Genomic DNA, 13,342 nt, shown 5'->3' on the forward strand with positions numbered 1-13,342 from the left:
AATTCTGTATAAATGCGTCAGACCCATGCCCATCTATTATTTCCTTATAAGTGGGATGGGAAAACATTCGTTAATCCCGCCCATTGTTGCCGTGAACCAAACCCACTCGTTCTCACCTGGCTCGCTTGCTGCGCCCCGGTGAGCTTGAGCTGAAAATGGTTTGTGTGTCTTTAAGGCGCCAGACTGCCTCATTCTCCATTTGTGTTGTGCAGAAACTCAGGCCATCGGAACGAAAGATCGGTATGATTCCATCCTGAAAAGTTGGGAGGAACAAAAGGGTTGAAAAAAACCTTTATCAATAATTTCCAAAGAAACAAAAAAGACATTGTAAAGGTAAGTTTAACTGCATATAATACTTTCTAAACGGTGTTATTTCTAGCCTACATGCATATGTTCGTGTGACTGAGTTGAATTTAATCCAGAAAGGTGATGGTAATCGCTTTTCACTACGCTGCTACTTTTAATATGATCACGAGAGGAGGGAAAGCGTGCCCAAATTTAAAGAAGAGGTCAACTGATTCACGTCAACTGATTGACACGGCTGGATTTTTCACCGTGTTTTTGTTCTCGTCTGTCCGGTTAAATGGCAGAAAGTGGCATTATAGCCTACGATGCTTTACTGGAAATGAGACCATATGTCATTGTGAACTCCATGTTACTGGAATTAGATCTTTGCCAAAGCAATACACGTGAGTCAGAAATCGCAATTGCACAACGTTCATTTTACTGTGGACCCATAGTAATATAGCTTATTCAGCTGACATTGTGTCTGTCCTGTTTTAAAAAATAACTAAGGTAAATAGGTGGATGTTCATGTTCCACTGTGAAACAGATGTGACTACCTGTATATAACCTACATATGTAGCCTATTGGGAGATATACGCCGCTCGTAGTAGCCTTCTTTGAGTTACTTAAATGGATTTCATTGGCGAAAAATATGATATGGAAAGGAGTTTGATAGTAGTTTTCGTGTGAAGTACGTGGCCATATTTAATTTGAAATAACATTCAATTATTGTCCTTTCTTGGGAAAACACAACGTACTCTATGTCATTGGACGTTCGTGTCCACACGAATTTATAATGTTTAATTTAGCTTATGTGGATGAAATGTAGCCTAATCATTGTATAGCCAGAAACTATGAAATGAAATTGCCTCCGTACAGTATATTGGACTAAATGGGATGAGCTCAGGCTGTTACAAAGTCTTCCCGTAATATTTAACCCTGAACCATTACACTACTAATCCATTACAATGCATTAGGTTTAAATATTCTTGCGAATATTTTACCATCCCATGTTTGCCCATAAGAATTTCTGCATCGCTGCCCACTTGCCCAGGTTGTCAGAGATTTGCACGGTGCAGCCGGAATGAGGCCGAGCCACGCGCTTATTCCTGCGTCAGCCGCGCTGCTCTACCTCCTCGCGGGGTTGTCACTGACCGCAGCCTGCAATAAAGCGTTGTGTGCCAGTGACGTCAGCAAGTGTCTAATTCAGGTAAGAGGGACCTGTCCCTACTTTTATTACACCGGTGGCACCTACACTGCAGTGTATGTTGAACAGTTGTGCACTCAAGTATTTTTAACCAATTACTTTGACATACATTTTCACAAGTTCCCAAGGAAGGGCTGACCTGATGTCATCAGTCCAAATCACAGCTCATTTTGTCATATGAAGACAAAACTGCAGTGGTTTGTTTTGTGATAGCGGTGATTGTCCTGTTTTGATAGTATACACTCACTTAGCACTTTAGTAGGTATTTATTAGACTTATTATTTGACTTATTGGTCTTCTGCTGCTGTAGCTGCTTAGAGGTTTGAATGTATGATTGTTTACTGTAACCTTCCTGTCAGCTTTGACCAGTCTGGCCCTTCCCTGACCTCCCTTATTAACAACATGTTTTTGCTTGCAGAACTGCTGCTCACTGCTCAATGTTTTTTGTTTTCCGCACCATTCTCTACAAACTCTATACATGAAAATCAGACATGAAAATCAGCGGTTTCTGAGATACCCAACCTACCCTGTCTGGCACCAATAACCATTCCATGGTGAAAGTGACTTCGGTCTCAATTCTTCCCCATTCAGATATTTTATCTGAAAAACAGCTGAACATCTTGACCATGTCTGCATGCTTTTATGCATTTAGTTGCTGCCACATGATTGGCTGCATTAACAAGCTGTACAGGTCTACCTAATAAAGTGCTCACTGAGTGTGGGTTTTTAATAGAAGCTTTCCAATACATAAATCGTTCCGGGATCATTGCTGGCTCAATGGTTATCATGGTTATGGATTTCTACCCTAGTGCAGTAAAAATGGCTAAGGCAGGTATCAGTTTTATTCAGGGTAGGCAGTGATGAGATACAACAGGGTGGCGTGACTGTGCAGGAAATGAATCTCTTCTAAAAACCCAGAAAAAAAAAAAAAATCCTGTGGTGAGGATAGAATGTGAGTATCTGCCATGTATCATTAAAACTGATTTAGCATACAAATCCTTCTGCTATACAGTATGTTACCATGATATACTGTATGTTATTTATATTATTGCTTTTATAGTTTTATATATTCTTTCATAAAGCAACTGAATTTACATTTCATTTATTGCTAAAATGTAATCCAGATATCCATTTTTGAAGTGTGCTGCAACACATTAGTGTTAAACAAAATAATGTCATTTGAAAATGAAAATGCTTTTTTTTTCATTTGAAATCTCAAAATGGTATTATTCAGCTTCGTGAAACAGGACCCAGGTCTTAAAGTGGGTTGTGAGAGAGGTCGCATGGGGGGTTGTTGTGCCACTGAAGTTCCAGATCATGACCATGTCTGGGGCTTTGCACTCCCTGTGGTATCAGAGTGCTCTTGCTATAGCAGAGGAATGACCTCTGCCAGTTGCCTAGTTTATTTCACACTGCGTTATTCATTTGGCAGATGCCAAAAAATCAGACATGAAAAATTTTTTACCTTTAAGTTTTGAGATGCCGATGTACACAGCTGGATATCAGCTGAACTGAAGAGCACTTCCTAGGGCTCTCACCTGAAACATTCTGGTGAAATGTGTGTTTTCCCTGCCCAGGAGGCTTCTGCGCCGCCAGTATTCCCGTTTATTCCCATTTATTCCCATTTATTCCCATTTATTCCCAACCTGTCCGCAAGGAGAATGCTGCTGTGTTTCATCAGGGCACCTGTCTCTCCCTTATCTATAGGCTTTGGTAATAACCCAAGGATGGTTAATGTGTCTGTTGATAACCTCCGTGTTGCAGTAGAGTTGCTTTGGTGTTACTTTAAGTTTGTTTTCTTACTTTAAACCCTCTACCAGCGATTGTAAAGCTGGCTGGTGATCAGTGGCTTCTGTAAATGTAAGAAATATCATCCATTGCACAGAATTAATTTTTATCTATTCATTTGACAAATATTGGCTTCGTGATTTGCATAATGGTGTGTGTCATACTTGCATGCCTGAACATGACTTTACAGGGTACAGGCTGCGTCTGTCTAAATAGGCACATTGTTATATGAATTCTTTGAAGTTCTTGGCACTGATGTATTCTCAAACGTCATGTGTCTGTCATATGGCCACCTCATGCAGAAACCCTGTATGAAGTCTGAAGTTCGGAAAAAGGGACTGGCTTTAGCGCACCTGTCTCATCCATTTAGGAGTTATGCGTGTAGGAGTTATGAGGGTAGTCGCAATCACAACACTGGTTTTTACTTTTTTTGTAATGGGGGAGGGGCGGGGAGTATTGTCCATTGGCAGAAGGAATGAGGGAGTTGGTTCTGAATTTGACTTTGTGGAATGCAGAGAAATTCCTCCCATTAACTGAACAAAGTATTGAAAAGGGTCCCAGAACTGGATTGTGTTTTTTCTTCACGCATGACACTGTGCATACCTACATATTTCATATTACTATCGGCTGTAAAAACATTCGTCAACCCTGCAAACGATTCTAAACGATGTGCAGATTTTTTTTCTAGTTCGAAAATCAGTTTATTTCCTACTTGCGTTCCATCAGTAGAACAGTCCCTTGTCTTCCTTGTCAGGTCCATGTCCATGCAGTGCTGTGAAATTCTTCTCTGGGAAGAAATATAGTAAATATAGACAAATAGTAGAGCTTGCAGTCAGCTAGCAGCTTCACCTAAGAAACACAGTCCAGCATTGCAATTATTTTGTAGCATTTTGCTTAAACAGGTTGTTTGAATGAACAAAAGTTGTTTTGGCAGTAATATCTGGCACATGTTTAGTTTTTGCAGTGTTGTGGAGAACACATGCAGTCTTTGAATTGACTAGAGGCATGTGTCTGCAAATGTGTTTGAATTCTTCCTCTGTGTTTGATTTTGTGTATGTAGGCCACTGTTACCCCTTGGCTCTTGATGGATAGAAGTCCAAGGCTGTTCTGTTCTCTGTCATCGTGAACCTGCCCTTGTCCCACACCTTGACTCTGAAGAGAGCAGCTCATTTAGTCGGCTCAGTAGCCCAGCAGGTGAAAGAGAGAACTTCACTTGCCTGATTACAGCATGTTATCTGTAACAGGCTGTGTCTACACTCCAGCAGTAGTTTGTCTTTCTTTTTCGAACCCTCCAAAGAGAAGGGCAAGGCGAGGAGGAGGGCACTGGGACCGGTGGGGGGGGGGCTTGTGAGGCCCCATCCCTCAGATCTGCGTGGAGTGCCCCTCCTCCCGTTCAGCGGCTCTGTTGGTGTTTTAAGATTTAAACGTTACGGTTGAGCGCTCAGCGGGGCGGCGAGACGTGTCTGCACATGCTCTGTTAGGAGAGAGAACTTTCTCCGCCACTGCCTCTGCCTGTCCCGTTTGGATTCGTGCTGGACTGCCTCGCCAAGAAACAAAAGAAATCCCTTCCTGCAAAGACGTTCCAGAGCGAGGAGCTATGCAGTTCTGTCACACACATAGCACACTTTTGTTCACAAACATATTTTATGGTTATAACAGGGTAGGGTCAAATTCTATTTCATTTCAGCCAATTCAGCTAAGGAAGTGAAATGACTGAATTGAAATTTTGTTGACAAACTCTGGTCTCCCAAGATTCTGATTTGTGCCATAGTTTGTGTCTTACAGTTTTTAAGTTTAAATAAACATACATTTTACAGCTGTATAACCAATTAAATAAACTATGTGTTTACCCTTAATGTGGGAACAATAATCCTTCTGCACTATACGGGAGAGTATACTCTTCTCCTGACTTAAATTGGCACGTTCTGACGTTTTTATCCAGAGGCACCTTGTGGAAAATCCATGGTGAGTTACAGTGACATGCTGTGAGTCATACTATGCAGATGCTGTTGCTTATGGTTGTGTTTTCTCTGTGAAGATAAAGGGCCAGTGTGTGTGTTTGTGTGTGTGTGTGTGTGTGTTTGTGTGTGTGTGTGTGTGTGTGTGTGTGTGTGAGCATTAGTGTTAGTGTGTGTGTGTGTGTGTGTGTAGCAGCGCTGTTCACCTGACCAAACATGACTGTCAAGGTGGCACGCTCCCCCTTTCCTTAAATAGCTGTGATCTTGACTTTGTGGAATGCATGGCTTGTGGTTCTTCCACGTCTATGTGGGAGAAGTCTGTAAAAGTTGTGTGATGTAAGTGAATAACAACCTAAGATGGCTTTCAGTAACTGGCTCAAAATGGCTGCTTGTGCAACAATATTGTCTGTGGCTTTCAGTCAGAATGAATGTATATTACCTGTCTCAGTTGATGTGTACGACAATATACATGTAAGGCACATCTCCCTCTCTCTCTGAGCTGTGTGTGTGCTTTTGTGTGTGTCTGTCTCTGTGTGTTACAGTGTAAGGGCTGTGCCAGTGCAGAGTACCTCCCTCTCACTCTGAGGTGTGTGTGTGTGTGTTACTGTATCTTGCTGTGTAAGAGCTGGGTATGTGTAGATGACCTGAGGTGTGCACATGTTTGCGTGAGTGCTGCTGTAGCTGTCTCTCACTCTGCGGTGTGTGTGTGTGCTGCTGTACCTGTCTCTCACTCTGAGGTGTGTGTGTGTGTGTGTGTGTGTGTTACTGTACCTGTCTCTCACTCTGAGGTGTGTGTGTGTGTGTTACTGTACCTGTCTCTCACTCTGCGGTGTGTGTGTGTGTGTTGCTGTGCAGGAGCTGTGTCAGTCTCTCACTCTGAGGTGTGTGTGTATGTGTGTTACTGTACCTATCTCTCACTCTGCGGTGTGTGTGTGTGTGTGTGTTGCTGTGCAGGAGCTGTGTCAGTCTCTCACTCTACGGTGTGCGTGTGTGTGTGTGTTGCTGTGCAGGAGCTGTGTCAGTCTCTCACTCTGCGGTGTGTGTGTGTGTGTGTTGCTGTGCAGGAGCTGTGTCAGTCTCTCACTCTGCGGTGTGTGTGTGTGTGTGTGTGTGTTGCTGTGCAGGAGCTGTGTCAGTCTCTCACTCTGAGGTGTGTGTGTGTGTGTGTTGCTGTGCAGGAGCTGTGTCAGTCTCTCACGCTGAGGTGTGTGTGTGTGTTCCTGTGCAGGAGCTGTGCCAGTGCAGGCCGTTGGATGGGAACTGCTCCTGCTGTAAGGAGTGCATGATGTGTCTGGGCACTCTGTGGGAGGAGTGCTGTGACTGCGTGGGTAAGGTCCTGCTCCCCCATCCACAGGCAAACATGCCTGCACTATTCCTCATATTTTAGACCTCCATATGGGTATGGGCTTATTATTTCTTTCCCATTGATTTGATTACATGTACAGTATATTTAATAGTTTCTATTTACTGAAGATAAGACAGAAGGCAGAAATGAAATAAGACACTAATGATGCACATATATGTTTATAAAACGCTCTTTTTCCACACTGTGGTTCAAAAAACGTTTTAATAAACAAATTAGAACTAAACTGTCTTGTCATGATGACCTGTCTTCCTCAAATAGAAAGTTGCTTTGAGATGAACGCACTGGTGTACAGTTGGGCCATCCGTGTCAGCTTACTGGAGTACTGCCTGCCCCCACACCACTCCCTCCATTCTGTGGTCAGACCACTTCCTGATGGTTCTGTTTTCTAAGGCTGGATTTATCATTTAAAAGGATTCTAGCGCAGCTGTTGTGTGTTTTACCACACACAAATATCAACCAGATTTCAGATTTCATTTGTTTAACTGCTCCGCATAAACAGTCTTTGTTTGCACAGGAACATAATCCCTGTGTGGCATGGTCAGACCCTCAGGTCCACTTCCTGTCACATGGTCTTCCGTTCCTTCGGGATGTTAACAGAATGTTCTGTTGCTCTCCAGTGTTCATATTTAATATCCAAGATATAAGGCAGAATCAGTTTCCTCTTTTGTTCATAAGATAAAATACCTTACAAAACACTGCATTAAAAAATGATAAAAATCTGATATTCTCTGATTTCATGGACAGGGAATATAATGGTTAAATGTGAAGTTGAAATCTCCTTCTTGTGTGTTGTATTCCATCCAACCAAACTCAATAATGTGTGAGTTAATGAAATGCCCGTAGCCATTCAGTTAAAGTACAGGAAGATTCTAAAACTGTGGAAGATGCTAGATTTACTTATATATCCGAAAATCTGAAATAATGATAAACTCATTTCTCCCAGACAGGGGACATGGGATGCAGTTCACGCAGTAGGTTCTATATAACCATGCGCTGTTGTGTGAGAACACATCCACGATGTGCCTCTCATCATGTTAATGTGCATCCTGGGCATACGCTCTGACATCAGCAGCTGGGATGAGTCATATAACTCTTTACCTCCTCTGTGCGCTTTTTCCTTTTCCCTTGGAGGAAAAACAGGTGTCTTCTCTCCGCGGTGGTCAGGGTTTATGGATGATGGGGCCTGCGTGGGATATGGAGGATTTAATGGGGGTTTCTTGTCAACACTCTGGAAGTTGAATATGCACGGTTTGTGAGGGAGCGCCAAGACAACTTGTTCTGCTGCTTTAAAGAACAAATCATTCCAGACTCCATGTGTTCCACCTCTCTGCTGTCAAAACACCAATCATTACGGCTATTCCGCCCGGAGGACGGTCATCAACCAATGGGAGTTGGGCGGGAGGTGGTGGCCTTTTTATTTTTAAGTATCGCACGCTTATTCTCTCTTCATGAGCGACATCACTGTTCCTTCCACAGTTGAACACATTTATGTATAAATACACTGAGGCCTTCCGCAGGTGTGTACGTGCTCTTGGCAGCTGCATTGAGCTGAAACAGGGCCGGTATTGTACACGGCGTGAGAAACAGGGCCTGCCTTTGTGTCGGGAGCGGACAGCGGTGTCTGAACGGGGCATGGCTCTCCGCTCACCTCCCCACTCCTCTCTCTGAGGTAGAGCTGGGAAGGGCCTTTTGGCGAGTGAGAGTTGTTTGTGCGGGTGTACGGGGGGCTGTATTTTGTGTCTCACATCTGCCTGCGCTACCCTTTCATCTGTGGACCTGCGAGGGATGAACTCTCCCAGATGGCTTTTTCTTTTTCATTAGCAGTCATGTGGGTGCTTTTATTTAAATGGGTTTCAGCAGGGCTCTGCTTGTGTGGGGATGAGGGTGGAGCTTCTTCAGGGGTTCAAGCTCTTGATTCTGGAAAGTGGTAAACAAAATGTAGTGTCTCTTTGGAAATTCTGAGGGCGCTTGAAGGCTTGTTTTGTTGAGTGTTGTGTGCTGATTTGATTCATTTGACTCTGTGTTGTATAGTATGAAATGTATTTAACTTTAAAACTACTACAGCTAAGTAACTAATGTTACTTTAAAGTACCCATTCTTATCCCATATCTAAGGACAAGTTGAGTCCTATACAATGAAAAACGATGAAGTCTGAAAAAAGACTTAAAGATTCGGTGACTGGATTGTGCAGCCTGACTTCATGGCCTGTGACCTTTGACCTTCTTGCAGGAATGTGTAACCCCAAAAACTTCAGCGACACACCAGCCTCATCCAAGAGCACGGTGGAGGAGCTGCAGCAGCCAATCCCCTCCCTGTTCCGTGCGCTCACGGAGGGCGACGCCCCCATTAACATGATGGTGGTCTCCTTCCCTGTGGCCGAGGAGCTCTCTCACCACGAGAACCTCGTCTCCTATCTGGAGACGCTCGACGACCAGCACCAGAACGTCTCTCTGCCTGGCAATAGCATCCACGCCAACTATGACAGTACGCGAGGTACCATACACGTGGTCATGTGACAGTGGTGATACAAAAACTAGTTAAACAAATGCATACACCCATATTCACAAGCTCACATGCACACAGTTTAACCCAGAGCACACAAACTGTCATGCTCTGTGAAAAAAAGTTTCTGTTTTTATATGTATTGAATTCATGGGACAGTCTGAAAACATGCTGGTCGGTTTGTAAAATGTATTGATGCAGTTTTGGCAAGTGGATGTTTTGAGCTACAGTTGCTCTCAGGGTCACTGATCCTGATCCTAACTGATTTGGAAGTGGATTAAAACGAATTTTCCTCTCCTTCCGGGATTGGCTCTGAACTCTTGATCCAGAGGTGTTGCTCCGTAGAAAAAAGGCTTTTCACACGGGAGCACTGAAGCCTCTCGCACACACAGACACACACACACACAGACTCACACTCACCAGTAAGGGTTGACTATCTTTCAACAGTAAGTAAGTACAGACTTTGCAGGTCGCTGTACCCATGGATAACCCGCTGTTTCCCCCCTCAGATAACATGTGCACGGTGGTGTACTTTGACGACTGCGTGTCCATCCGGCAGTGCAAGCTGTACTGCGAGTCCATGGGCGGCTCCAAGTACCGCTGGTTCCACAACGCCTGCTGCGAGTGCATCGGGCCCGAGTGCCTGGACTACGGAAGCAAGGCTGTCAAGTGCATGAACTGCCTGTTCTGAGGCCTGGGACCCAGGGTCAGGAGGGCGTGGAGGGGTCAGGGGGGTCAGGGGGGCTGGGGGTGGTTCATGAGCAGGAGCGAGGAGCAGAGGACTGAACTGGCAGGAATAGCGTAAGCTGCCGGGGACACTTATATCAATATCACCTTGTACAATATGTGCCCTTATTTTGTATTATATGTTTTACTGTATATTTTAGATGTTTTTATAGTTTATATCAGAGATGTATGTGGATAGTATATTTCCCCCAGGAATTCTATACTTGCATAGCCTTGAAGTTCTCATTTATGCTATGCCCAATAAAATACTTTGGTGACTGTTTGAGTGTATCTTTGTCACATAATCGCTTAACCATTTACTTATAGGAACTTATAAACTGCATGTGACTATACATTCAGGTACCTTCGTCAAGATGTGTCTGTTGAAGGGTCTGTTCTGCCCTCACACACTCACAAACAAACATACAAACACAAGCAAACACATACATACGCACAAACGCACCCACATACATACACACACACACGCAAACACACCTGGAAGTCTTTCCAGTGAACTGGCGTGAATGTGTTATTAAGGGGGGTAATTGGTTCGCACTGAACCAAACGCCACACTACAAAACCGTTTTAGTAACCCAGACCTGGGTCTGTTCGGATGGCGTTCCTCGCGTGCTAGCCCGCTCACTGTGAGCACGTCCCTAAACCCCAGAGTTACAGGGGCGGTCGGAGTAGCCGTGGTCTCTGAAGCCTTTGCAGTTCTCCTCAGCTGAAGGGCTGTGATGAAAAACAGGCCCGCTGAGCCTGCTGCTGCAGCCCTGAGCCCACTGCGCTGTCCCCATGCCTCTCTCCCCGGCTCTGTCATTCATGTCCGAGCCATATGGTTCAGCTTACAGCACCAGGGCCTGCGGAGAGGTGGAACGCACATTCAAAGAGGAGGAGTGAACCGCGGGGTCAGCCAGCTGCCACGCCCCCCCCCAGCCTCTGCTCTCTCACGCCGAGTGCTCTTCCTGCTCTAAGAAGGCCTGTTTGTCTTCTACGGGCCCTCTCTGTGATGCAGAGAGGGCCCGTAGAAGAGAGCCCAACGCTCAACTTCTCTTTACGCACAAGGAAGGCTGGGTCCCTCGACGACAGTAAAAAGGGCGGGAGAGTTTGTGATGAAATCGGGACTTTAATCGGAAGGTCGTAGGTTCATATCCCTGGTGGGGCTTCATTGTTGCACAAGATGTTTCATCTGAATTGTTTTTGTGCCCATACAAGTGTGGATCAGTGTGCCAGCTGTAAAATTGAAGCTGTGTTGAAGTGGATATTGGCTTTTGTAATAAATAGAATCGTATTAAAGGGATTGTTGAAACAACCAACAGCCACCAACAGTTCAGTAAGCAGCGGGCAGTGTTGACTACAGATCCCATAATTCCACAGCATTGGAGCTGGTAGGAAACTTCTACATTCAGAATATCCACACCAACAACCAGGAAAACATTCAGGGTCGAGATACAATGTTGGTACCCAAAATATCAACCACAGCTTCAGAGATGGTAGCTGTTCATCCACTTCTGTACCTCTAAATGCTCCCACAAATGTTTTTAACTACATTGTGAAACTATTATCCTGATGCAAGGGGTTGGCCCATCAAGGCCCAAACCTGTAAAACTGATGGAAAGTTATAAACTGCTATCTGAGCACTCTGGAAATATAATACAATGCTCTACCACTGCCCTCTAGAGGAAAATAATGTTAGTAATTCATTTATCCCACCACTTTAATTGGACTGTGAGAATGGAGGGTCTCAATAGATACAGATCAGCACTTTTGAGTTGCATCAGACTGGGTCTGGAAATATTCTAGGGTTCCTGTCTTCTTTCATCACACAAAAGAAAATTACCTCATGCATTAACCCCATGGACTGTATGGAAATGAATATTTTTCAGCACCTGTAGGACATTTACTTTGAACTGGCATCAAAATCTGTCCTTTGGTTCTCTTTATAGACTTAAGCCTCAGTCAAACAATGTTGACCGTAACAAAAACTGCAAATGAGGCTTGGCAATGATGACAAAGGACAGTGCATTGTTTTATTTTAAAAAGGCCAGATACTCTTGTTAGAAACATTTTTGGTCACATTTCTACATTCCTATTGTGCCATCAGGAGAAACAGATATCAGAAAATGTGTGAAATTAATGTTTGGTTCCATATGTCCCTCCCTGTGTCTCTTCTGAAAGGTGACCTCTGACCTCTTTCTATACTCTTCTCCTTTGACCTCTGTCTTTTAGATGACCTTTTCTTTCTGTCCTCATCATCTCCAGATGTTCCCTCTCTTTTTTCCACATCAGTCGTTCTCTCCCCCTCTCCACCCTCATGCTCTCCATCTTTCTCTCCCACAACTGTCTCTCTATCCACCATAATGTCTCCCGCTGATATGTCTGGGTATCCATGTTCTCTCTCGCCACCCTCCTGCTCACCTCTGTCACCTCGTCCTCTGTCTCCCAGAGTTCCCTCTGCTTTGCCCATGCCTCCTCAGACACACTCCTCTCTTTGTCCAGCTCCTCTCTTGCTCTCCACATCTGCTTTCTTTCCTCATCCCTCGCTCTCATCTCCTCCATCTTGCTCTCCATCTCGCTCTGCCACTCCTCTGTCCTCCCTTTCACCCCCTCCACGCCACTTTTCTCCATCTGCCATATCACCATCTCCATCACCCACTCTTCCTCCAGCTGCTTTCTCTGCTTTTCTAGCTTCTCTCTCTCCTTCCTTCTCTCCCCCTTCATATGCTCCCTCTCCTCCTCCCTTATCAGTCTGCTGTTCTCCCACTGCCTTCTGTCCATCCTCCAGACTTGATCCTCAACCACTCTGTCCATTTCCCTCTCCGTCCTCCTATTTCTCATCCATAGGTCCATCTCCTCCGCCTGCTTTATCCAGACATCCATCTGAATTTTGCAGCCCTGCTCGTGCTCCCTCCTTTCCCTGGCCATCATCTTCCTTTTCTTCCTGTTTGAATTCTCCATCCTCTTTCTCCTCCTCTCTCTCTGTTTCTCCTCTATCTTCTTTGCCTCCTCCTCACTGGCCATGTCCACTTTGGCCTGTCTCTGCAAAACAAAGAAGTTTGAGCCACAGAAAAGCATTGTTTGTGTATCTGTGATATTGTGGCTACACAGTCACTTGGACACTATCTCACGGTCTTCCCTTCCAAAGATATTCAAATAATAATACTTTTGCACTGAAGAGCGTACCCTTAAACCAAAACAAATAAAAAGACAATCCATTATGGATCTCTCCATCTCCATTCATGGCTGATGGAAAAACAGCACCAGAAGTATTTCACTTCAAATGCAGGTTCTGATGAACTGTGTCTTACATTGACATTTGTAATTTTTTCTCTTCATTGTGACATCATATTTCTCAGTGGCTCTTAGGCTAGATTCTTTTCTTTTTTTAATCTTCATTATGACATCATGGTGTTCATTTTTGAGAGAACAATGGGAAGTGTAGTCATGGAAGTGTATAGCCTAAAGTATACATACTTTATTTAATATGTGGAGCATATTTTTATTTATATT

The 13,342-nt window shown here is 44.3% G+C and overlaps 1 protein-coding gene across 2 annotated transcripts; it reads left to right on the top strand.

Moving 5' to 3' along the window:
• Positions 1-132: 132 nt before the first annotated feature.
• LOC133137219 (twisted gastrulation protein homolog 1-A-like) lies at positions 133-9,817 on the top strand. Of its 2 annotated transcripts, none has more exons than XM_061255351.1 (5): positions 133-333; positions 1,340-1,495; positions 6,467-6,566; positions 8,834-9,088; positions 9,616-9,817. In XM_061255351.1, the coding sequence occupies exons 2-5, from the start codon at positions 1,370-1,372 to the stop codon at positions 9,795-9,797; spliced, it is 663 nt and encodes a 220-aa protein (XP_061111335.1). In that variant the 5' UTR covers positions 133-333; positions 1,340-1,369; the 3' UTR covers positions 9,798-9,817. The 2 variants fall into 2 exon arrangements, with proteins under 2 accessions (XP_061111335.1, XP_061111334.1); XM_061255350.1 differs by having other exon boundaries at positions 134-333; positions 8,834-9,097.
• Positions 9,818-13,342: the final 3,525 nt, after the last annotated feature.

The sequence above is a fragment of the Conger conger genome, chromosome 9 (genome assembly GCF_963514075.1).
Source record: "Conger conger chromosome 9, fConCon1.1, whole genome shotgun sequence".
Lineage (NCBI taxonomy): Eukaryota > Metazoa > Chordata > Actinopteri > Anguilliformes > Congridae > Conger > Conger conger.

Bases quoted from the DNA above. Each gene is read 5' to 3' on its own strand.
- LOC133137219 (XM_061255350.1), top strand. From the start codon at position 1,370: ATGAGGCCGAGCCACGCGCTTATTCCTGCGTCAGCCGCGCTGCTCTAC. The intron at 1,496-6,466 runs GTAAGAGGGACC...GTTCCTGTGCAG, and splicing joins TCAGCAAGTGTCTAATTCAG to GAGCTGTGCCAGTGCAGGCC. The intron at 6,567-8,833 runs GTAAGGTCCTGC...ACCTTCTTGCAG, and splicing joins GGAGTGCTGTGACTGCGTGG to GAATGTGTAACCCCAAAAAC.